The following is a 26,330-nucleotide window of genomic DNA, read 5'->3' as shown; positions in this document are numbered from 1 at the left end:
TAACCACTACCCCATGCTATGCTGCTTCTTACTTTTGACTCATACTGGCTATATGACCCTAGGCAAGCCACTCAATCTCTCAGTGTCCTAGGCAGCCCTTAAAGGCTAACTTGTATTGGTAGAGAGAGTTCCCCATTAGAAGCCCCCAACACTGCCTAAAGCAAGGGGTCTTGCTTAATTAACCTTTGTAGTCTGAGGAAGTCTACAGAAAGACTCTTTCTCAGAATAATGTTTAAAAATATAAAAAATACATTAGACAATGAAACCAATTATATTGGAATATAGTTGTCAAAAATTAAAAGAACAAAAACAAAAACAAACAACCAAGTTCATGGAACCCTGATTAAGACCCCCATCTTCAGAGGCCTACTTCAAGACTGAAATCACCAGATTTCAAAAACCAAACCCAACTGAACCAAAAATTTACTTCCTAGGATTATTGTGAAGATGAAATGAGAACAAATAAGTAAATTGATCTGTTATTAAGAGGGGCTATAGAAAAGATAGTTAGCTGAGCTCCCTCCCTACCCCACTACTGCTAGAGGTAATTATCAGCTCTAAGTTCAATTTTAAGGAGATTTTATTCCATCCCAACATATAGCTGCTTTGTTTAATTGTCTTCCCAGAATGCAGTAGTTTATTTGGGTTCATTATATCCACCTTACTAAGTACAAGTCACTGTATTTATTTCTAGAGCACACGATTTGGATCGACCATCTCCAATTTCAGCTGGTGTCATTTCCCGGGTGATTCTTTCACACACTGCTTTTGTAGTTTCCTGTTTCCTACGGCTTGTCAGTGGCTGCCGGAAAGTACCAACTCACCCATGAAGTCTCAGCAGGAGGCCTGCCTTTTTAGTGTCACCAAAGAAATGGAACACACATTCTAAGAACTCAGAAAAAGTTAGCTTCTGCAAGTCAAGGAGGCAGTTAGGTAAAACAGACAGAGGGTTAGACCTAGGGTCAGGAGGATCTGAGGTTGACCGCTGCCCCTAGATGCTTGCTAGCTAGCTGTCCAACAACAGGCAAATCATTTCCCCTCAGTTTCCCACTTTGCAAACTGAGAAGATTGGACTCGGTTGCCTCTGAGGTTCCAGTCTACATCTAGGATCCTGCGTGTGAGCAGGGAGAAGTCATTTCCCCTGCCTGGGCCTCAGTTTCTTTGTCTATAAAATGAAGGTGTTGGACTTGATGCCCTTGATGAGCCCTTCCAGCTTGAGGTCCAAGATCCTACGTGTGACCTTAAACCAATCACTTCATATCCCCGGGTTTCCTCCTCTGTAAAATGAGGGAGTTGGATCAGATAGTCCCTAGGATTGATCACTTCCTACTCTGTGTGTGACCTTGGGTAAGTCACTTCTGTTCCTCTAGGTCTCAATTTCCTTACACAAATGACATTGTTGGACTAGATGACCTCTAAGGTCCCTTCAGGTTTTAAATCCATATTTCCATGGTTAAATTCTCATTTAATAGATGAGCAACTGACTTAGGAAGTTACAGTGACTTGCCCTAGGTCATACAGCTCATTTATAATGGAGTTGGGACTCAAACTTATATTTTCTAACTCCAAGTCCAGCGCACTCCGTTACATCATCTTACCTTCCTAGTGATAAACTCTAGACTAAATGCCAAATCAGGGCCAAATTAGAAAAGAAATCTAGTAAAATTCTGAATAACTAGAAATCCACCAAACCAACATTATCAGTGTCCCACCCTTGGTTAAAGGGAATTTGTTTCTGATTTAAATTTTGAGAGAAAACTATCAACACAAACAGAATACTAACTCATATCAAGGATTTCATCAAAGAACATCTTTCAAGGAATGGCCTGGGCTAAAGCCAGGTTCAGGCCAATAGGCACCAATATTGTATAATCGTGAGTGACGTTCAGAGTTATGACTCAGAGGTCCTGTAAAAACCTCCATCGGCAAAGGTTTGATTATTGTCAACAAGCTCACTTTCTTTGAATTTTGATGTATACTGGACTTAGGAAAGCAGAGTAAGAGGATCAGACTTTTTAAAAAAGATTTTCAACAACAAGAGAGTGAAACAAATAGTGGGAGAGGTTAACCCTTAGTTATCCAGGAAGTTCCATTACCTAGAACCTAGCACCCCTTGTTGCCTAGTACTAGAGTTACACAGGGTTTTGTTATGGAATACCAGAAATAACTTATGTGTACACCCATGTTCAACCAGGACCGTGAAACATGGATGCTTAGGTTGTGTAGGGTACATCCTGGCAGTCACTTGAACAAAATATAGCTTTAAAATTTCTCTGCAAGCTCTCTGCTCATGGTCTCCCATCTTTCCATATCTTCTGGTCCTCACTTCCTTTAAACCTACTCTTCCTTCTAACTGCAAACTCCAGTCATTCCCTACTACCCTATTCTCTTAGTCTATCACCCTCATCTGGTCTTACTTTGCTTTCTTCAGTCTGGACCCTATAGCTGACCCATGTAATTATACACTGCTTATTATGGTTAGAGATTGTTGCCCCACTGGGCATAGTGTGTACAAGAGTATGTGCAGCCTAGAGTTCTATTTTGTCTCTCAGCAAGACCAGTGCCGGGGACTTGTGATAAGGAGTGTAGTTAGATTCTGCATTGCATAGCATATCTGCATGGCAGATATGCTCCCTAGGCAAGGGTGGGGAACCTGCAGCCTCGAGGCCACATGTGGCCTCCTAGGTCCTTGGATGCAGCCTTCTGACCAAGTCCAAGTTTTATAGAACAAATCCTTTTATTAAGGGGATTTGTTCTGTGAAGTTTGGATTCAGTCAAAGGGCTGTACTTGAGGACCCAGAGGGCCACATGTGGCCTTGAGGCTGCAGGTTCCCCACTCCTGCCTAGAGTCTCTATAAGGGAAGAGTAAATGACTGGAAGGGCACAAGAAAATCTTGCACAAGGGATGTGAGTGACAACAGTATGGCTATTTGTGCTAGGTTCATGACATTGGCCTGCTAAACAAGTCACTTAAACAAGCTGATTAAATCTCTCAACACTTACCTACTCTAATTCTTTTGAGTATACTCTGTTTCTCTTGGATTATAGTTACTGCTATTGGTCACCAGTGTGATATGGTAGCCAGAAAAGGCAATGTGAGCTTAGGCTACATTCAGAGAGGCGCAATGACTACAGCTGAAGTGGAGATTCTCTTACTGTACTGCATGTTCCTGCCATGGTCAGACCATGTCTAGAGTACTCTATTTAGTTCTAAGCACTACATTTTAGGAAAGACATTGAAAAACTGGAGAGTGTCCCTAGGAGGGCAACCAAGATGGTAAAGAGCCTCCAAATCATACCATATGAAGATGGGTTGAAGGATGCTTAACCTAAAGGAGAGAATATAGCTTATTTTGTGCATTTAATGCATGGTAGCTGTCTTGGATAGCTTTTGAACAATAAGAGCCATTTAAAGATAGAGCAAAATAAATTTGGAGAGGGCTCAGTGAGAAGCCCAATTAAGAAAAGTCATTTCTAGGACATTTAACGATGAAGCTAGAAGGAACACAACAAACAAAAGAATGGAAAAGATCTGTAAAACATTTTATAACAAACTCTTTTCCCTATCACTAACAGTGGAGTCACCACATTTGGATGCTAACATTACAGTCCTAAATCAGCTACATGAGGCAATAAGAAATGGCATTAAAGAAGAAAAAATGGGTTACACTAGGCCAAATATATACACGAAGGTGGTCTGTGTTAGAGGTGACATAATTTCAAGGAATTTTTATCTGAAAAAGAGGAAGACACAAAAACTTTGGGGAAAAAAATCAAATCTTACTGTCACCCAAAAAAGCAATTAAGAAAAAAATGAACTTCTAATATACATACATACTTTTTCATCTGTACAAAATTTTTATGAGAATAATATACTTATGCATCAAGAGCACCTAGATTTGACATGGGGAACAGATGTCAACCAACTCTTACATCCTCAGGTTTCTTTTTCTGCTCCTTCTGTTGCTCCTTGCACTTCTGCCACTCAGTCAGGACTGGATCCTTGGTCTTATCCTGCTGCTGCTGTGGTTGCAGTTGTGGATTAGCAGGCTGCTGTGGACGCTGTTTCACCTGGTGATGGGCCAGCTGCTGTGGAACCTGCTGGGCTGGTTGCTGAGGCTGGTGATGTGGTGACAGGGGATGAGAAGGCTGCTTTGACTGGCGATGGGCCAGCTGCTGAGCTGGTTGCTGTGGCTGGTGATTATAGGCTGGCACCTTTGGTGGCTGCTGCACTTGGTGGACTGTCACCTTTGGTGGCTGATACACCTGGTGGAGCACCACCTTGGGTGGCTGCTGTGCCTGGAGATGGGGTGGCACCTTTGGTGGCTGATACACCTGGTGGAGCACCACCTTGGGTGGCTGCTGTGCCTGGAGATGGGGTGGCACCTTGGGTGGCTGCTGCACATGGTGATGGACTGACACCCTTGATGGATGCTGTGACTGGTAATGGGCCAACTGCTTTGGCAGCAGCTGTGTGTGGTGATAGCCTGTCAACTGTAGCCCATGATGCGCCTGGTAAAAGGCTAGATGCTTTGGTAGCAGCTGTGTGTGGTGATGGTTGGGCTTTGGTGGAAAATGCAGCCAGTGATGATCTGGAGATGGTGATTGCTGCTGTGCCTGGTGACGGGCCGGCTGTTTTGGCAACTGCTGTCCCTGCTTTGGCAGCTGTTGTCCTTGCTTTGGAGGCTGCTGCTGCGCCTGCTTTGGTGGTTGCTGCGTCTGCTCCTGCTTTGGAGGCTGCTGCGTCCGCTCCTGCTTTGGAGGCTGCTGCGTCTGCTCCTGCTTTGGCAGTTGCTGCGTCTGCTCCTGCTTTGGAGGCTGCTGCGTCTGCTCCTGCTTTGGAGGCTGCTGCTGCGTCTGCTCCTGCTTTGGAGGCTGCTGCTGTGTCTGCTCCTGCTTTGGAGGCTGCTGCGTCTGCTCCTGCTTTGGAGGCTGCTGCGTCTGCTCCTGCTTTGGAGGCTGCTGCTGCGTCTGCTCCTGCTTTGGAGGCTGCTGTGTCTGCTCCTGCTTTGGAGGCTGCTGCGTCTGCTCCTGCTTTGGAGGCTGCTGCTCCTGGTGATGCTCTGGTTGCAGCTTTGGCAGTACCTGAGCTTGTCTCTGAGGCTTCAGCAGTAGTCCAGGTGCCTGTTTCTCCTGTTGCAGATCTTGCTGCTCCTGCTGTGATAATTGCAGTGTTGGTAGTACCTGAGATGGTTTCTGAGGCTTTGGCAGTAACTGTGGTGCCTGCTTCTCCTGCTGCAGATCTTGCTGTTCCTGTTGCTGCTCCTGCTTCAATAACTGCAGCTTGGGCAGTAGTTCAGGTGCTTGTTTCTCCTGCTGCAGATCTTGCTGTTCCTGCTGTGATAATTGCAGCTTTGGCTCTACCTGAAGTTGTTTCTGAGGCAGGGCCTCTGGTGCCTGTTTCTCCTGCTGCAGATCTGGCTGCTCCTGCTGCAGACCTCGCTGCTCCTGCTGTAGATCTGGCTGCTCCTGCTGCAGACCCCGCTGCTCCTGCTGTAGATCTGGCTGCTCCTGCTGCAGACCTCGCTGCTCCTGCTGTAGATCTGGCTGCTTCTGCTGCCGATTTTGCTGCTCCTGCTGCAGATTTTGCTGCTTTCGCTGTAGATCCTGCTGTTCTTGCTCCAAACGTTGCCATAGCAGCTGTTGCTGCTGCTGCTGTTCTCGCCTCAGTTGTTGCTGCTTTGAAAATGGGTTTTTCTTATTTTCCTGCTGCAGCCTGAGAAACTCTCGTCGGAGGGTGGATTCACCAGGAAGATTAACTATGGAGCTGAAGGAGAGGACACAGTCGCATGGGTAATTGATCACTCATACAATTAAAACTGAGCATGATCAAGTCTTTTAGGGGACCTACTTTACTATAGAGGATATTCCTCTTTAGCAACCAAGCTAAACCTATTCTTCCTTAAACTATCTCTAGAAATGTCAAAATTTCCTTGTTCATTCCCTTGATTACTGAGCCCTGATGGAGACCTGATCATTCCAGATCCCTTTGCCATCTTATCAGGAACTTAAGGAGGCTGGAGATAGTAAGGAAGGACCCTCCTCAATGGTTATATAAAGAAAGTAATTGTTAACTGTCCTATTAACTCTGAGGACCTAGGGTTGCTCACTACTAGGCCCAGGCCCACCACTGCCTGGGAGGTTCATATGTACATCATTATCTCATGCAGTATTTGGCTGGTCAAGCTCACCTGGGCTCTCCTTGGTCTTCATTTAACTCCTCCTCCTCCTCCTCTTCCTCCTCTTCACCTTCACTTCCACTGTATTCATATTCAGTTTCGTCTGAAAGGAAAGAACGGGTGTGAATGGGTTGGGGGTGGGAAACACGTTCCTGGGAAGAATGGTCCCTTTTCACTTGGTAGCATCCTGCAAATCTAACAATTACAGAATGTGGTAGCTAGAAAGTGTCTTTGAAATCGCCTCCTAACAACTTCATCTTTATGCACAAGGGAGAAAAATCCAGGAAGAAAACTGGCCCAAAGCTACAGAGGTACCAAGCAGGTTGCACAGTCAAGATTTGAACACAGGTCTTTTAAAATCAAATTCATTTGCTCTTTCTAGGTCTACAATTAAGGTATGAGCCAGGTTCAAAGAAGGAGAGGTGACTTCCAGGACATCAGAGGTAGTTTTGATTGGGAGCCTATGTTCTTCTAGCACTTGGGAAATAATGTCTTTCCTGCTCAGGGCCAACATCCTCAGCTCTTTGAAGAAGAGCCTAGCCTTCTCAGCCCACTGGCATTGGATAGACCCACAGCAGAATGCTAAAGGACAGACCGAAGAGCCTTCCTGATCATTGGGCCCAGGGGACAGGTTCAGTTAATATCTAGCAGCTCCCAGTTAATCGCTCTCCTGTCTGGGCAGCAATTCCCTTCAGACTAACCTTCTTTGGCTTCAGGAAGGAAGAGGATTTGGAGTTTGTGCCAGCTAGTGTAATGGTTAACGCTCAGTAAATATTTGTTGAATGAATGAATGGTACCTATTAGAAGTGTTTTTACTATATCTTAGAGTCTGCATCTAGTTGGGATCCTCAGATCTATTTTTTATGCTGCAAAACAGATTGCATTTTCTCTTTTACCAAAGGGACCTAGAGGGGGAGGCAGCTCTATGGCCCTGCTCTCTCTCTCCCCACTGCTGTACTAGGGTCCTGGAATGTCATTAGGCCCTGCTTTTCCCCCATTGAGAAGATCATCATTTTATAACCTAAGCACACTTAATGTAAGCCTCTTACTTCTTTCCTGCCAATTGTGTTCCACTATGTAATCTTAGGCAAGTCCCTTCCCCTTTCTAGGACTCAGTTTCCCCTTTTAAAAAATGAGGGTATGTATGTAGGTTGGATCTGATGGTTTCTGAGATATCTTCCAGCTCTACAATCCTATTCTATAAATGCAAAAATATAAATACTACAATTTGGTGTTGTGCTCAAATTAATATTCAATGGTGCTTGAGGCAACCATAGTTTTTCTATCTTCCATGGATCCTTCAGATTTCTTCCTATTGGTAACCTTGTGACAGCCTTCTAATGACCCAAATTAGCTTGGTCCCAACCTAGACATGTGGAACTACTGGACATTTGGTCCAAGCCTATATACCCATCTTTATTATTGTAGACCCATTTGACATATCTATATAAGGTGACAAATGTTTTCTTTCTGACATCATTTACCCCAGCAGTTATTTCCAAATTTTAGCCCAAAGAAGAGAGTAACAGGAGAGTTGGGTATCTGTCAACCTCATCTTTTGCTGTGGTTGAAAATTAACTTAGGCTGCCACAGTATTTAAGAATACCACACACATTGCAAACACTAATCCTTACCTGGTGTGGCTATCAAAAATTATCATAGAAAGATTAGTGGTTTGATTAAAAGTCACTAATCTCTCTATGATAGTTCTTGATAGCCAAGATATCAAAGCAAAGCAGAGGACCTGAGCCTTTCAGTCATCTTATTTCATATGAACATTGTTGCTTTTCACCAAAGCAGACAGATACATGAACCACTGATTGCCTCTGAGCACCCATTTTATTAAGTGTGGCATCTCAAGCTACCTTTATCGCCTTTCTTTTTCTTGGCTCGATCCAGATGGTCTTTGAGCATGATCCGAACTTGTCGTTCATTTGGCAAATCTCGAATGAATGAATGCCTCAACAGAGCCTCAGTGGAGGGACGATGTATGTAATTTTTAACCAAGCAATTTTCAATAAAGTTGAGGAACTTCTTAGACCTAAAAGAAATGGAGACACAAGTGCGATCCAGTAGAAGCATGTAACATGTTTTTTGAAAGGAGCTCCCAAGACTAATATTTCGAGAGATCATGGCCTTTCCTAACTCAGACTTCTGTGTTGCCTAATGGCAAAGAGCCAGCAATACTACTGAACTTTTCAGGAAGGGTGGCAAGGCCTAGTGGCATGTCCAAAGCAAACAACAACCATGCTTTGTCTCCACAGTACAAAAGGGACAGTTGGTAATGTTCTGGTTAATCAGATCTATACAGACAGTCCCACTAGACAGTTCAGACCAAAGTGAATTTACTCTTTAGCCTGAGGGATCTTGTTTGACTATCAACATGGATCTGATGAACTAAATTATTACCAAATTTCTACTATACGTTTAAGGTAGAGACCCCTAAATTGTTTGCTCCAAAGAGAGAGTAGTGGACACACTAGGGCTCACTGTGCTCACAAGATGGGCCATGAGACTGCTCATAACTATGGTTAAGAATTGGGTCTCGTAGACTTAGCTACTCTGATCAATACAATGATCCAAGACAATTACAAAGGACTCATAATGAAAAATGCTCTCCACCTCGAGAGAGGGGGAGAGAGAGGGAGGGAGGGAGGGAGAGAAAGAAAGAGAGAGAAAGAGAGAGAGAGAGAGAGAGAGAGAGAGAGAGAGAGAGAGAGAGCGAGCTGATGAACTCAGTGAAAACTGGAACATATTTTTTTCACTTTATTTTTCTTGCTTTTTATTTTTTGTAACATGGCTAATATGGAAATATGTTTTGCATGATTTCACATGTATAATTGATATCATATTACTTGCCTTCTCAATGAGTGGGGGAAGGGCTGAAGGGAGGGAGAGAATTTGGAATTCAAAATTTCAAAATGAATGTTAAAAACAAACAAATTTTTTAAAAAAGGGAAGGGAGTCTTGTGGCCAGCTCATCTAAAGAGAAATAAAATCTATGGGAAGGGTGACATTGATTCACAAGGAAGAAAAGCAGTCACTAAATCACTGGCACTGCTTACACTGGGAGGTCTCTAGTATCAATACTGACGAGTTCACTTCTGATTGAAGAAAAACAAGAGCACAATGCAAATGAGGCCAAGCTTAGGGCTTCTATCCCTATGTGGGTTAGGGAGCTGTTTCTGCTCCACAGCCACTAACCTCTAACCTCAGGTGACCATTTCATCTGTTTCTACCAGGTGCTTTTGGGGGGGGGGAGGGGGGAGGGTTGTGGAAAGAAGAGGAGGATGCCTAGGAATGAGGGTGAAAAAAAAGTATCTGCTGATGCTATGCAGTAATGTAGTGATCACAACATACTGAGGGCTGAATGTTATTACTAGCTGGCCAACTCAACACCAACTGGCAAGTTGGACCTTTTAGCTAAGACACAAGCTAATAGCAATAGGGAAATGAAACTGATTGCCCAAATGGACAGAAATTTCTACTCGGCTAGACAGTCAGTCAATCAATAAACATTTATTGTTATTGTTATATTGTTATGGGGAAGGGCTGAGCCAAATCATGAAAGAGATTAAGATGTCCAATCTTACCATTTTCGGGATTTCAGTTTGGGAGGAGGATTCCGGGGGATGAGAAAGAGAGCTCTCATGGGATGCATATCACAGAGGGCTACAAAGGAAAATACTAGCCGTCAGAAGCAGTGAAACGAATGGCTGCCTACATAGTGCACCAGCCTTGCCCATCTCTGCATTTTGCTCTGCTTAAAAACATGCTATGTAGCAACTAGGCGTTTTCTTCTCATAACTAAGAGAATATAATTAAAGACTCATTTGAACATAATCAGCACAGTCCCAAGAGATTCTAAAGCTTCATCATCTCCAGGTGTGTAAAATACAATTGACAAATCAATGCTAAATTGGACACTGCACAACTTCTCTTCAATGATGCATGATGGGTGAATTGCACCTAAATGTGGAAATCAAATTCTGAGGCAAGGGTGGGCTTCCGCCTGTGTTTTTGTTTGGCAGGGATCTCCAGCTGGGAGAAGTAATTATAAGTTGGATAAGTCATCCAGGCTCCTAGCTCACACTACACAACAATAAACAAAAGAAAGAAGGCTAGCTTTCTCAAAACCCACCCAAAAAAATGGTTTTTGGGGCTGCACCTCCTAGGTACAATGCGCTTCAGCTACCTATGATATTTAGGATTCTGCATCTAATTATTAGGCTTCAATTATGTTTTTATAAATTAAAAAAACCTCAACAAACCAAAAACTTTATCTGGGCTTCCTAAGCTCATTACCTCACTGGTTTGAGAATGTTGGGTTTGTCTGTAAGCATTAAAATATGTGTCTCACCCCACTTATTTCCTCTTGAGCTTTGGTCAAAGAAAGCTGACAGGGCAAAAGTCCCTTGCACAGAGAGCCTGCCCTACTCTCTCCCCAAGGCCTTTGAATTCATTTCAGAGTTAGGATAGTTAGATAGTAATGGCTCCTTCCAGTCTCCCCCCAAACAAGCCTGGAGAAGAATTGTAATGCTTAATTGGCCTTTCCCAGACAAGCAGACAGAAGCAAGCCCTATAGTTATCTCGCTAATACTACAAGAAAGAAGCAGGCCGGGGGTGAGCATTGTCCTCATCTACTTATTGACACATTGATGAAAGGAAGGAACCTGTCCTAAACTGAAGGCAGAGTTGGTCCAAGGTTCAAAAGCTCACACTCCCTAATATCCAATGTTCAGTTAGTAGCCAGTCGCTACCTTTTGTGCCTTTTAAAAGTCTCTCTTCTACATTTGTGCTGCTACTCCCTTAATTCAGGCCTTTCCTCCTTTACTCCTGGATTCCAGGCCTCTCCCATTCATCCTACAATATCGACAGCACTTCTCTAGTACTTCAAGGTTTGTCTCATTTGATCCTCATGACAACTCTGGGAGGTAAGTTCTATTATTGTCCCCATTTTGTTCTTCATTCATTTCAGTCATGTCTGACTCTTCGTGACCCCATTTGGGGTTTTCTTGGCAAAGATACTGGAGTGGTTTGCCATTTCCTTCTCCAGCTCATTTTACAGATGAGGAAACTGAGGCAAACACGGTGAAGTGACTTGCCCAGGGTTACACAGCTAGTAAGTGTTGGGGTTGAATTTGAACTCGGGAAGAAGAGTCTTCCTGACTCCAGGACTGGCTATCTAGCCACTGTGCCACCTAGCTGCCCACACTACCCATTTTATAGATGAGTAAATCGAGGCTGAAAGAGGCTGCTACTTACCCTGTTCAAAATTATTCAATGACTGTCCATCAGATCAAGTCCTAACTCGTCAGTTGGTCATTAAAAGCCCTTTATAATCTAGCCTTGCTTAACCTACCTCTCACCTCCCACTCTCTCTCAGTATGACCCAAGTGGTTCTAGTTACCATCCTTGAAACAGACCACAATGTATCTTAGCTCAAGATGTACCCTTCACTGGCTTATTTATTCTCCCTTTTTTCCTGTCCTCCAGGAAGATTTCCAGGGACTCCAGCACACACTTATCTCTCTTTCTGTGACCTTTCCCAACCTCACGTTTTCTCCAGCATCATGTTCTGCCTCAGCATCAAAGTCCTTCATCTGTGTTTGTCTTGTCTTGCCAACAAATTCTAAGCTGAGGTCTTATACATCTTTGAATCCCTTCCCTGGTCAGTGTCTGACACGTGATAAATGGTAAATGAAGACTATTAAGCCAACTTGGAAGGAGAATGCTGGGGGGAGTAAAGTCTCTAGATCAGGGGTGGGGAACCTGCAGCCTTGAGGCCACATGTGGCCCTCTAGGTCCTCAGGTGCAGCCCTTTGACTGAGTCCAAGTTTTACAGAACAAATCCTTTTAAGGGGATTTGTTCTGTGAGGTTTGGATTCACCTTGGCTTTATCTTCCCCATTTGACTTGATACTCTCACTACCTATGCACTCACCTGACTGTGAGCTCCTAAAGGGGAGAGCTTACCACTTATATTCCTTCTCATACTCCTCAGTGGCCCAGCCTCAGGTTGTTACTCCATAGCTTTTGGCTGAATTAAATGGAAGGAGAAAATTGTAAACACTACACTGGGAACTTCTGGCTTTAGGTGCATCCAGTGTAGAAAGACAAAGATTGAGAGGGGATCTGAGCAAGTGTTATGGAATGGTGAAGGATGCCCACTACATTCTCACCCTGACTCTTCAGTTGGGGGGCAAGGGAGAGAATAGGAATGGATTCTTTAGCATCAGTATATGTGAACTGTGCCCAAGGGCTCCCAGGCTCCATGTGGGGACAATGTATGTACAGCTTAAAAAAAGCACCTCCAAGGCCATCCAGTGGGGAGGGAAGGATGGTGGGGAAAGCATTGATGAGATTCTGGGTAAAGTTGCTTCAGTACTCCTTGCTCTCCTATAAATAACCAATCCTGAGAACACATCACTTGGGCATCTCATGAACATGATTTCCTCAAATATGAACAGCTCAGAAGCTTAAAGGATGAAGCAGTTAGTCCTGGCTCTTCTGTACGGGATCCCCAAAAGGAAGTTAAACCACAACTATATGGACAACACTCAAGATCAAAGGAATATGAAAAACTAGATGGAACTGGTTGGTATACCATAGCGTGGAAGGGAAACAGCATCAGACTGGGTGATGCGAGCCCTGGTTCTGCCTCTAAATAACTGGATGACCTTGAGCAAGGTGGGTCTTAGTTTCCCCCATCTATAAACTTCACTAAATTATCTCTGAAGTTTCTGCTAGCCCTGATATTCTATGATCTGTCAGCCTACATGGATAGAATGTTCTTGGGGGCAGGGAGGCTGTTTCATTTCATCTTTGTAGAGTCAGAGATTCTGGGTTCAGATGCTAGTTGTGCCGCCTGTGTGACTTTGGGCAGGTCACTTTCCCTTTCTGGGCCTTAGTTCCTTCCTCTGTAAAGTGAGGGTGGTTGGACTAGATGACCTCCAAAGTGCCTTCTAGCTCTAGACCTAGGAGCTTACAAGTGACCTTGAACAAGTCCCTTCCCCTCCCTGGGCCTCAGTTTCCCCCTCTGTAAAATGAGGGAGTTAAACCAGATGGCTCCTAAGCTCCTTCTCAGCTACAGAACTCTGATTATATGGGATAACTTGGGCAAATCCCTTTCCCTCATCTATAGAATGAGGGGCTGGATTCAGATGACCTCAAAGGCTTTGGCTCCATATCTGTGAACCTATGTTTATGAAGACACAAAGATATCAATGGGGCATTTGTGGTACCCATCTCTCCTTCTCATGTGATCAGCCCACCATTGACCTCAAGGCTTTATCCCCTCTTTGAATGCTCCTAACAAAGGCCTGCTCTGTGAGATCCATTCTCTCGTGACTCCACATTCTAGTTTACCAGATATAACTATCATTCCGGAAAGCAATTCCCCATAAAGTGGCAGCTAAATGGTACTGAGGCCAGAATGCTGAACAGAGTTACAAAGTCCTGAGTTCAAATCCAGGCTCAGACACACACTGGCTGTGGGATCCTAGGCAAGTCAATTACCCATTGTCTGCTTTGGTTTTCTCATCTATAAATGGGGATGATAATGGCACCTATCTCACAGAGTCATTGTGAAGATGACATGGGGTCAAGTCTATAAAGGGCTTAAGGCACTCCCTATGTAAATGTTAGCTGCTGTGATTATGATTCTAGGCAGTGTGGTATGGTAAAAGGAGAGCTAACAATGTCAAGGTTCAAGTCCTGTCTCTGACACAAGCTGGCTATATGACCCTGGGCAAGTCATTCAGCTTCTCTCAGTGTTCTTCGAGTCTTCCTCAGACTCAAAGTTGCAGAGAAGGAGCTAACCTGCACTGGTAGAGGGGGCTTGTACCCAAGTACCCAGGAGCTGGCTATACCAATGAGATCTCAGGTATAGTCATCATTATTATGAATGTTATTATTATCATTATTGTTATTATGGCTTGATATTATGGCTTAACCTCCCTAGAGTACCTACATTTTAAAAGAAAGACTCTTAGAAAGAAAACCTCAACAAAAAGGAATCATTTTCTACAGGTGGCATTTGGGGACAGCCCTGAGCCAGGCTGGTCAGGGCACTGCTACTCTTGGTGGGCATCCTGGTCCCTCATGGAATGGGGCACAGAATGGCACTGTTTTCTTCTGCCCTCTCCTTAGCTTGAGGCACAGCTAAGGCTGAGGTCTGCTTGACTCCACACTGCAGCTCCCCGTGGGTGAGCAATGGTATACCACAAAAACTCCTTTCAAGGGGCAAAATCTGTGGCTTCCTTGGTTGCCATGCTGAAGATGAGGCATCAAGGCCAAAGTCATGGGATAACCCTAGTGCAAGCAAGCAGGAAGCCACAAGAAGTGCCAATGTGGACAAGGGTTTCAGAAACAAATTAGGGGCAGAAGACAGGCAGAGAAAAGTTGCAAACCTTGAAGCAGCCAGGCTTCTTTTTTCTGTTTTGTTTTGAGGCAACCAGGGTTAACATTTTTTGTTGTTGTTGAGTCATTCTTTAGTCGTGTCCGACTCTCCTTGACCCTGTTTGGGGTTTTCTTGGCAAAAATACTGGAGTGGTTTGCCATGTCCTTCTCCAGCTCATGTTACAGATGAGGAAACTGAGGCAAACAGGGTGAAGTGACATGGCTAGGGTCACACAGCTAGAAAAGTGTTTGAGGCCAGATTTGAACTCATGGAGAGATGAACGCTCCTGACTCCAGGCCCTGAACTCTATCCACTGCAGTGTGGCCACCTAGCTGCCCAGCAGCCATGCTTTATAAGCAAGTCAATGCCCTGCCATCCTCCAAATGAAGGCCCCAGCAGTGGGCAATATTGCCTCTCCTGTCAAAATTCAAAGGAAAAGGGGGCTGGAGTTCATTTAAGCTCATTTCATAAACAAAAATGAATCTTGAGCTGATGAAGAAAAACAACTAGCTTGTACAACTAGGCTTCTGGCTAGCTACTCCTTAGGTCACATATCCTGTAGCCTTTCAGTCAATAAGAATGGAAGTAATAACCTCCCAGCCAGCGATCTCTCTCCTTCTGCCCCTGAGATACCATCAAGCCCCAGAAGTTCTGGGGGTCACTAGTCCTACCCCCTGAAACTGTCCTTCCAATGGAAATATACAGGTATTTCCTGGCCTTTGTGGGGAGGAGTGGTGAGATGATTCTACCAGGGCTTATTTAGCCAATAACCTAACTGGAGGAATTTGGAAGGAGGCAGGAACCCTCTCTAATCTCCCCCTCCCCAGCCCCAAATCTCCCCCATTTGTTTGTCACAGGGGAATGAGAATGAACTCTTTTGGGTTCAGGTACTAAATCCAGTTATGATACACATGTTATCAGGGAGTGAGAACATGTTAAGTCAATTCTTAACCTTTTTTGGTGCCCTGGACCCTGTAAAGCCTAGGGACCCCTTCTCAGAATCATGTACTTGAAGGCAAAAAAAAAAAAAGGCAAAGGATGACAAAGGAAATCAAAATATTTTTTTAAAAAGTTTACAGGCTCCAGGTTAAGAACCTTTATATTAAATGGCTTGCAGCATTTAACAGCTGAGCTGGGTTAGTTTTTCCTGATCCTCCTATGCATGGAGAGAAGGAATCCCCCCACACAAGTGTGCATACACACACACGTGCACACATACATAAGCCTTCACCCACATTTCTATAGCTGCTCTTTTTGGACAGCTTGCCTAAGTAAACCCCATACCCCTGTGATCTTGATTCCATTCTATCTCTGCCTTTTCTCTCTCCCTGCCTGGAGATAAGGATTTGTGTCTTAGTTGTCCTGGGAGTCCCAGCATCAAGTGTTGTGGCCTTGCAAACATCATGGATGTGCTCTGAGCTTGTGGTTTTGAAAAGGGGACAAAACAGAACGAGAATTAATCTTCTTGTCCTGCCTAAGGGCCAGGTCATTTGGGAGACCTCTCAGAAGCCGGGGATGCCTCCAGGGTGCTGCTGCAAGGACCCCCTACTTACCGCTCAGAAGGCTAACTACGCCACTAGTCCACGTGGCTTAAGACTCCGCTGGGCTCCTGGTCATTCAGTATTGTCAAAAGCTATTACCAGGAAACCAAACTGAAGGAACATTTGGTCAGCCTGCTAGAGGAGTTTGTAAGAGAGAAAGGCATGCCGCTCTCAGCAGGGGGCTGTCCACAGACATCCTGATTCTGAGTAGCTTGGGGAGTCCCGATAGCCCTGTGGAATCGCTGCCAGGCACTTGCTCAGAGCATGGTACCTACGGGGCTATGAGTGCAAGCTCCAAAGGGACGTGTACAATCCCTCACCCACGCTACCAATGACCAAATAGTTACTCACGTGGAGCGCCCTCGGCCATTTCCATGGCGGTGATTCCAAGGGACCACAAGTCACTCTGTTAAGAGAAAGATGATGAACAAATTCAGCGGGGTGCTTTGCAGAGAGAGCACTGGCCTTGCAAGCAGGAGGCCTGCCGCAGCTAGTTCTTACTGTTTTCGGATCCCAGGTCAGCTGCGTCTCCTCTTGGCCTCCCCGGTCTCCATCTGTGTGACCTGCCTCACAGCCCGTGTGAGAAAAGTGCACGGTACACCTTAAATAAAGCACGGGCTAGCACCAGAGGGTCCCAGTTCAGAGGCCGGAGGGACCCCCTAGGTTATTTAAGCGGAAGTGGCATGGAAGTACTTGGAGCAGAGGAGTCACCGGTTGGGAACACTCTTTGGGGGAGAACTGATGAGCACTGGCTTTTCACAGTTGGTGACCTTCCTAAGTCAGCTACAGTTGCAGTCTGCATCCCAGGTTGGCCCTTTGGCTCAGAGGACCTGGAGTACCCCTGGGGTATGCTATTTTAGCTATTGAAGCCAGCCTAGCCAAACCTCCCTCTAAGGTTGTTTAGTAGAAATGCAATTCGGTAGTAGGAGTGTCCATTTTGTATAGGGGCGGGGGAAGGGGTTTAGTTACTGAGGTGAAGGGCCCAAGCTCAGGATAGGTGACTAGGGCATTGCCCCTGGGTGCCCATGTTAGGGAAAGGAGCTTGCTTTAGACCTCAATGTGGTTCCTCAACACTCACAACCACCCCTGCTCCACTTCTCTTGTCTGGTTCTAGGTCTCTACCCTCTGAGCCCCATCTCCACTGTGCCCCTTTCCTAAAACCTGCCTTCCCCTACTGCCATGCTCCCTGCCGACTCTCTCCCCCTTTTACCTTTTCCTCAGGGCTGGGATCGTTGGCCATGCTGTGGGAGGAAAGCCAGCCTTTTTGGGGGGGATGGATTGCTCCCTCTCCAGGCATACATAATTGCAACTGACTAAGATGGTCCCCTGCCATACTTTTCATGGGGGTACCTGGGATCAGCAGCGATGTCAGAGGGAGCTCTGAGGTTGGATCCTGATCCTGAGGCTGACTCCACCCTCTAGTGAGCCTTTTCCAGCTTGGCCCTGCTGTCCTCCCTCCTCCAATGACCTTGGCAGCAGAAATGTTCCAGGTTCTCTGCCTCTCCACCCATGGGGCTGTGTGTTCTGAGATCTGAGGTCTCTCCCAAGGCCTACTCTCACCTCCTGAATTTTTCTCAAGTGCCCAAATTCCTAGCTATGGCTCTGATGAAGACTCACCTAGTCCTTGCTACAAGAGATGGCCCCTAAGGCCTCCTCAGAATTTGGAATAATTTTCTCTTTGGAAATGAATGGTGCAAAACAGTAGCCTCTTGTGGAATGGCCTCCACGCTAAGGCCTTTCTGCCCTATCAAGTACAGGAGCATTAGGCTTGAGGCTGCCCCCTCTCCATCACCCCTTTGGGAAGTCTTAGCTAAGCGTTGCCTAGAGACATAGTATGAGGAAGGGGGGAGGGGAGGGGCTTCCCACATTCCACGGAGGAAAAATTCTAGGTAGACAGATTAGCAAGACAAAGCAAGGTGGGTCTCCCCATCTAGATAAGGTACATTATCCACAAAGCAAAAGGCCACTCTTTAGGAGGTAGAACTAAAAGGAAGCAGCTTAAGAGCAGGAAAAAGAAAGAGAAAGGAAAACCTCCAGAAGCATTTTCAGAAGGGATAAAAATGGCAGGAAGTCATTTGAGTGCTTAAGTTAGGGTCTATTGAGACCACAGGGGGAAAACCATTAGGCCTCTGCTCCCTAATGCTTCTTACACAGAAAAACCTGTTATGAAAGACAATAAATACCTAGTCGTTGAAAGGGGTGATTTTCGAAATGGAGGCTGTGGGAAGAGAAATGAGCACATATTGGCTAGAGAAGTCCAGCACCTCTCTTTTCTATTCATTGCCAAATAGCAGAGGAAACAAAGCTGCCACTCACCATCACAATGAAACATAGCCCAAATCAAAGCAGAATCAATTGTCCTTCAGCCAACCAGCCTCTCAGTGTCAAATTGATTGGTAAGGTGCTTTGATTGGGAGTCACTCTCCCTGGGACCACACTCCCTTGTCCTAGGCACTCTAGGAGGTGGTGAGGATCAGAAAGTGGTGTGGGGCCATCTCAGGGATGGGCCAGGTAGAAAGGCTGTGAACACTCAAGGCTGGCCCAAACCACCTGGGAGTGATACTCTCCTCTTCTCCTGCTTTCATACATTCACATTGCACAGTGGTGTTGAGGAAAACATTTCAATCTTTCATCTCAGCCCTTGAAAAGACCATTGCTTACCAATGCTTCTATTCACTAGACCCCATGTTCCCCATCATTTTACTCACTCTGTAATCGTAGGTCGAGTCAGGGTTTTCATCGCATGCAATCACCTCTGGTGCCATCCAATATGGCGTCCCAATGAAGGTGTTTCTTCTGCCAGCGGTCCGGTCCAGCTGGGCACTCACTCCAAAATCCACTGAAAAATTCCACACATGTCCAAAGAGTAAGTCGGTGACAAGATGCTTTGATGAGTTATTGCCTTCACTTGGAAAGCAGATACGCAAGCCACAATGGAGAACAGATTGAAGCTCCAACATGGGAAAGTTGAACATGGGGCCTGCTCCAGGAACACTGGGAAAGAGGCTTCTGCTGATGTTGACGTTGGAAAGAGCCCCAGCAGTACTGTAATAAATCTATGGTTGGCTTGGCTGAATGCTTACCATGAATATTAAAACTAAGCCCCATCAGTACACCCTGAATAGTGTTTGGATTTGCCACTTTCCTGGAAGAAGGACAGGGATTGAAAAGAGCATCTGAAAAAACACAAAACAGGCTGGACTGGGAAGCTTCACCAATAATTTGAGAAAGTCCCATCATGATGGGGAAGAAAAATGAGTTTCATGGTCAAGTTTAAAGGAAAGTCTTCCGCAGCTAGGTTGAAGCAGATATAAATATTTACTGTGATGTCCACATCTTAGTTTTGGCTCTAAAAGTTAATCGTGGGATGCTTTGGAAAGAGTGGCATTAGCAACTGTGGGATATATTCATCTGTGGGATACATTAGAAGGAGCTTGGCATGGTGGTCTCGGACACAGAAAATGTCTGGGCTTCTCAGCTTGGAAAAAAGGCAGCCTTTTTCTGAAGGAGGGGGAAAGGGGAAAAACTTTTGAGGACTTTTTGGGTTTTAGGCATATGAAAGTTGATGAAAAAATGTTCCCATCTGCACTAAGAAGAGAGGGAAGGGACCCAAGAGGAAGCAGGAGGGATTGAGGTTTGTGCTTAGGGAGCTCTTGCCAAGCACAAGGATTATGGGATGTTGGAACATTACCACTGGACGTTGTAGAATGTCCTTTTCTAGAAGGTTTCAGAAATAGGTTAGATCAGGGCTTAGCAAGCTCCTGAGCAGGATCACAGAGTTAGAGCTAGAGAGGAACCTTCAAGGTCATTTAGTCTAATCCCCTTATTTTCCAGGTAATCAATCTGAGGCCCTGACCCTAGCAATCTAGGCAGCCATGTCCCTGTGGCAGAGTCACCTTCTCTCGATTCCTGGTGACATGACTTTGTCTGAGAGGGAAGCACGGGATTGATTGCCCTCCCCATCCCTGTGCCTCACTCGCTTCTCTGCCCTCCTTGGGTATATGATTTCCTAAGGCAGCCTTCAGTTCACTTGTCTGTAACCTAATTACCACTAGTGCCATAAAGGAACAATACTGCTAGCAATTACGGAAAACCATATGAAAAAAATCTCAGACAAGAGCCATGTTCTGTCAGCGACCTTGTTTTGCCAGAAACAACAAAGCTGAGGAAGGAGGTGATGCTGTTATCATCAGTTTTTCGCTAAGCTTTAGGGATCATCTGGAAAATCTTTAATTCCTACCGGACAGTAGTCATCTTTATGGAGTTAACAGTTAATGTCCAGCTTCATGAAATTGCTCCCGAAGTGGGAGGGGACCCAAAAGGTGAGGCCGATCTCAGGGGCTAACTGGCAACACCTGGCTACTAGGTCAGTTTCCAGAGCAACCAGCTGATTTCCCCCCACACACACACAACACCTGCCCGTGGCACTGTCCACACACCCAAACAATTAGCCAGGTCTCTAAGAAGAAGCAGCCAGTTTCACCTGAGTACCTGATGAGTTCACCATCAACTTGCCCCTGCTGCTTTTCTATTCTGAGCTAACACTGGGTTGTAGCTCCCAACTTGACTCTTATTCTGAATTTGGACCTCAGCTTTGTATTGAATGTTTAACTTCCCATTTCCTGGCCCTGCCCTAGACTTTGCTCACAGAAACACAGAACTGTAGCCTAGGAATGGATCTCCAAGGTCACCTATGTCAATGGTCCGATTCCATGCAGGAAATCTTAAGATTTTCAAGTTGGTTCGGGAACCTTAGAGATCATCTAATTCAATCTATTCATTTTGCCCATTTATTCAGTTATGGAAACTGAAGCCCAGGGAGGTGATGTAACACAGGGTTGCACAGATAACAATAGGCCACTCTGAGATCAGAACCTGGGTCTGCTAAGTCACTACTCTATTACTTCATGCTTGTTAAGTGGTTACATGGGCTCTATTTGAACACTACCAATAACAGTAAGCTCACTACCTCATTCCAGCAGAAAGGAATGGGTTATCTTGTGAGACACTGACCTGTAATCTCTCTCTTTGCATCCTCCAACCACTGGTCCCTCGTTGTGCCCAATGGGGCCAAGCATAATAAAGCTAATCCTTTTATTACTCGGGCAGCCCTTCAAATCTTTCTTTGGTGACAGCTATCATGTATCCCATTAAGTCTTCTCCAGGCTAAAAATCCCCAGTTCCTGCAACACTTTCTCATATTTTTGAGGAATGAGGTACTTTTACATCAGTAATTTTTTTCTTTTGTTAATTTTTTTTTTTAAATACAGTAAATTGATGAGAAGCAACATAGTGGATAGAGAGAGCTGACCTTAGAGCCAGAAAGACTTAGGATCAAATCCTGCCTCTAACCCATATTGTCTGTGTGACTTTGGGTAAGTCACTTAAACTCGTCCCCAGGGCCCTAGGCAAGTTGTAGATAAGGTAGAGGGAGTTCCCTTCTCTGGGAATTCCCTACACTGATGAAATCACAAGTCCATTCTCTATCCTTAGCCAAAAGTTAGTGATGACTTTTGTCATTACGTCATAAACATCCAGTGGTGTGCTGGTAAATATTTAACCACCAGCTCTCCAGAAAAGACACACAAACACTTTTAAATTTAACCTGCATTACTAACATTGTTTAGACTTAAGAAAGTGATGGAGAAAATCAACAACAAATACACCGAGTCTTGATTTGTAGCATTTGCAGAGTTTCAAATGTAAATGCTCATCTCGAAAATTTAGCAATTGGTTTTTGTTTTTTTAGTAGCTCATATTAGACAGATATGAGAGGGGCACACCCCTGCAAATATTGCATCCACCCCAACCACTTTCTCTTTGTCTTATAGCCCTCCCTATTCTAACTGCTGTCTACTGAGAAATTAAGATAACCACTATTTTAGGAATTGTGTGTAAAATGAGAGTCACACTCTGAAGGGGCCACATCGGGGCCTCTCTCACAGAATAATGGCCATGGGTTGGTTGGTTTGTTTGTTTCCTAACCAATTCACCTAGCATGTCAGAGGCCCTTTTAGATACTCCCAGCTTCTTGGCTACATTACTGTTGTTTGAAGATTGCCAGAAATCTGACCTCTAGATAAGTGGGGTCCCACTGTATGTCCAAAATTCAGGGCTCTGCCCTTTGGGTCGGTATGTTATCCGTGCTGTTTGTTTGGGACTTGGTGGAATCTGGGTGACCTTCATAAATTTCCACGCTGAATTTCTAAACACTGTGGCTTTCAGGAATAGAGAAGATAACACATTTTCCTGGAATTACTTTTCAACCTGATACACATTTATAGTCATTTATTTCAAGGACAAACATGCTTACAACTTTCTGCTCCCTCAATAAGAACTCCATGGAGCATGCGCTCACAGAGAGCATAAAATGTAGCTCTGGTGCTATTTGGACACTTTTTCAGCTGCAGACAAACCCCAAAAAGACTGTGTAGGATAGAAAGCCATTTGGGAGAGGCCCTGTAATGATAGGATCTGAGATCAGCGGCTGTTCTAATGCTTGCAGGTGATTAGCTAGCATTAAATAAAGCTGCCTTAAACAACAAGGCTCCCTGAAGTCCTCCCACTCCCACCCCAGCCCTTCTGAATATGTTGTGAGAGCAGTCCTGACGCTAACACTTGCTAGCTCTGTGTCCTCAGGCAGATTGCTGCCCCTCTCTGAATCACATTGTCTGTTTGTTACTCTCCCTAGGGTGACAGCAATACTTTTGAAACCTGCTCATCCCACAGAGAGGCCCACGAGGGTCAAATGAGGCAAGAGCAGCAAAAGCCCCAGACAAATGTGAGTTACTGGTGTTACTTTAAATCTCATAATATCTACTGCCCAAACATGACAACAAGGTCATGTGGCTAGCAGGTACTGAAACATCTGGTTCCAAAGTGAAAAACACCATCAACCAATGTTGGGTGCATTGTGTGGTCCAGGGGAAAGAGCACTGTGTCTAAGGCCCCAGGACCTGGGTTCAAATCCTTCTATCTAAGATGTTTATTATCTCCATGGCTGGGCAAATCACAACTTTCCTGTGCCTCAGTTTCCTCCTCTTTAAAATGAGACTAGAGGGCCTCTGAGGTCCTTTCCAGTTCTCTGAGGGCAGGCACTGTTTCCTTTTTGTTTGGCACACAGAAGGCATTTAATATGTACTTATTGATTGATCCACTATCTCCATGATGTCAAACAATGTGTTGGGTTAGTCTTAGCAGGAAGAAAATCAGCTCACAATTACCTATTACTTTATGGTGACAAAGAACTCTCACATGGATCCTCTTATTTGATTCTCTCCACAACCCTGCCAGTATAATGCAAACATCCTTAAACAGGTAAGGAAATTAAGGCTGAGAGAGGAGAAATGATGGGGCAAAGAATAAATGAATTTAGAGTTGAAAGTTTAGCCAAAGCTGGAAGGGACCTTAAGTGATTTTTTTTAGCCAAATCTCTCCATTTTAGAGATGAAGAAACTGAGGACCAGATGGGTGAAGGAGACTTGTTTAAGATGATGTAGTAAGCCAGTATTAGAGTTGGTATTTGAACCCAGGTCATCAGATTCCAAGTACAGAACTTTTTCCATTCTACTACATGGCCCATGTTATAGACAAGTAAGCTCCAGATGAGAGCTCTCTCCCTTGCTAACTCTTTGACAATCTGAAGACAATGATGGTAACACAAATACAGAAACCGCGCGTTTTATAGCTGTCTTCTACACTCAGTTTTTCTATGTATGTGCTTAATGTCTGCCTCTACCAACTGCTTCAAGAAGACTTACCCAGTTTTACTTCAGCGTTTTCAGTCAGAAGGACATTTTGTCCTTTGATGTCCCGGTGAATGACATGGTGCATATGAAGATGGGAAAGGCCCTGCAGGAAAAATCACATCATTGTCACCATGCCCTCTTGTAGGAACACTGGGCCTTAGATGGGCTCTCGCACAGCAGGGGCTCAGTCAATAGTTGCTGAACTGAGTTGACCAGATGACTTGGGCAACTGACCCTAACTCCTGATACAAGGCTGGAGCTTTTTGGTAAGAGAAGTGACTCAGGCTTAGATTTTTCAGACTGAATTCTTTAGGTGACAAGTTCTCAGAAATATTTCTGTGGACTTCTGAGAAAGGAAACCAAGGAAGACACCCAGGAAAGGCAAAGAAAATCCCATAGAAGTCTTTGCCTCAGTGGACTATGGAGCCTCTGTCCTCTCTAAAAGGGAAAAAGTTGGCTGGCTTAATTGGCAATCCAGATGTCCTCTGGATTTTACCTCATTCAAGCCCACTTACTAATATTTCTTGGTCAGTTTTTGAAAGCTGAGAAATTAGGGAAATATGGAAATTCATTTGAGAATGGCTTGAATTTGAATTGGCTTACTAGACTGACTCCCTCCTCCTACCACTGAAGTCACCCCACCCCACTTGGGGCACTGTGAGAGATGATGATGGCATCTCTCCTGATTGCAGGCAGTGCAAGTGTGGCCAGGCCTAATTCCTGTTCTTGGTTTTTAGGTGCTCCCATTTGCCTAGGTCACAGCTTGGGTCAGCCAGGGCTTTGGGTTTTTCTCAGTCCCTGGCAGGTACTGCACTGAAAGCAGAATGGAGTACAGCTGCTTTGTACATCTGTTTTTTCAGATGGAGAAAGAAGGGAGTGGGCTCACACTGTCGGTCTATCTGCAAAAAGGTGGTGGGACAGTTGCAAACTTTTCTGAAAAACACCAGGCTGAAGAGGCCACCCCTACTCCATGTTTTTCTCTTTCTAAATGGGAGAAGCCTCATCTTTTTAGGCTGTCCTCATATACTCATCACCCTCCTTCCTCCCTTCCTTCCAGTTCCAATCCACAATCTTTTATTGTTTGCAGTTGCCCTTCTACCCCCCCCCGTGCCCCCCTCCCCCATTATATATTTGCATTTTTTTTAAAAACCTCTACCCAGGCTCCTTCAATAACTACAGGGAATAATAACTGCACAAGGACTCACCCGTAGTACCTCCCGGCAGATGTAAGAAATCCAGTCTTCTTTAAAGGAGTTACCTTTGGTTTTCTTCACTAAATCGGTCACTGAGCCTGCTCCACAGTACTCCATCACCAGCTGCAAGGAGGGAAGAACAAGGTAACCAGAAGTGCTTCCCTCAACATCCTGGAAGACATTTCATTCAGGTGACCTGTAGTCTGCTGAACACATGGAGAAACAAAGTCAAAGACATTCACCTTCCCTTAGGTCCTCCTGCACAGGCTTGAGGATCCATAAGGAAAGATGCTCCCAGTTCCCAAAGCCAGAAAAGCTTAAACTGTTTAAGTAAATTCTGCCTCAGACACTTATTAGCGGTGTGACCCTGGGCAAGACACTTGGGTGGCACAGTGGCCAGAGCGCCTGGCCTAGAAATAGGGAGGACCTGAGATCAAATCTGGCCTTAGACATTTAACTAGCTGTGTGACCCTAAATAAGTCACTTACCCTCTGTTAGCCTCAGTTTCCTCATCTGTAAAATGGGGTAATAATATTACTACCTCCCAGGGTTGTGAGGATCAAATGAGATAATAATTGTAAAGTGCTTGCCACAGTGCATGGCACATAGTAAACCCATATAAATATGATTATTATTAACTGGAGGGTTCTTATTTGCCCACTCCCCAGCAGAATTAGGAGAAAAGAATGGAAACTGAAAGAGATTACATTGATTTGAGGTAAGAAACAAAAGCCATAAAACAACTGGAGCTATCCCAAATGGGGACAGGATGGCCTAAGATATAAAAATGACAGTAACTTACTTTTATTTAGTGCCTAGAAATTTGCAAGCCTGGCCTTACTACACTGTTACCTCAAGCAAAGCAAGACTAATCCCTCTACCACCCGACCGTGTGGAGAGTGAGTAATCTTATCTTCCTTAATCAAATGCGATAATGTGTGTAAAGCACTTTGTCAATCCTTAAAGCCCTATTTAAATGAGAGCTAATTATAGTCATTAAGTCTTCCCTTCTCCAGGCTATAAACATCCAGTATTCCTTCAACCCCACTTCATATAGCACTAACTTCATCATCTTCTCTGGATGCGCTTCAGTTAATCAATGTCCTATCTAAGATTCGGTGCCCAGAACACATCGGACCTGACTGGGGCAGTCAGTTCCCTAGACCTAGATGTTCTTTGCCTTACTTAATGCAGCCTAAGTGACAGACCTTAAATGTGTATTAGGGCAAATACATCTTTGCCTGCTACAATACATCCCATAATGTCTGT

General features: G+C 44.8%; 1 protein-coding gene across 2 annotated transcripts in view; it reads right to left on the bottom strand.

The window, feature by feature from the left end:
• LOC110200036 (mitogen-activated protein kinase kinase kinase kinase 4-like) overlaps window positions 1–26,330 on the bottom strand; it is a 233,465-nt gene that overhangs the window by 84,413 nt on the left and 122,722 nt on the right. For both annotated transcript variants that reach the window (XM_078148062.1, XM_078148063.1), the window contains exons 5-12: window positions 25,074–25,184; window positions 23,881–23,971; window positions 18,829–18,959; window positions 16,472–16,526; window positions 9,773–9,851; window positions 8,045–8,220; window positions 6,192–6,282; window positions 3,934–5,767 (exon numbers count right to left, since the gene is read on the bottom strand). In XM_078148062.1, the coding sequence (XP_078004188.1) occupies window positions 3,934–5,767; window positions 6,192–6,282; window positions 8,045–8,220; window positions 9,773–9,851; window positions 16,472–16,526; window positions 18,829–18,959; window positions 23,881–23,971; window positions 25,074–25,184 (2,568 nt within the window). The remainder of the gene's footprint in view (window positions 1–3,933; window positions 5,768–6,191; window positions 6,283–8,044; window positions 8,221–9,772; window positions 9,852–16,471; window positions 16,527–18,828; window positions 18,960–23,880; window positions 23,972–25,073; window positions 25,185–26,330) is intronic.

This window comes from Phascolarctos cinereus, unplaced genomic scaffold (genome assembly GCF_003287225.1).
Source record: "Phascolarctos cinereus isolate Bilbo 61053 unplaced genomic scaffold, phaCin_HiC Scaffold_8;HRSCAF=390, whole genome shotgun sequence".
NCBI classification, from domain to species: domain Eukaryota; kingdom Metazoa; phylum Chordata; class Mammalia; order Diprotodontia; family Phascolarctidae; genus Phascolarctos; species Phascolarctos cinereus.
Note: the sequence above shows the minus strand (reverse complement) of the source record. Positions and strands in the feature narration are given on the sequence as shown.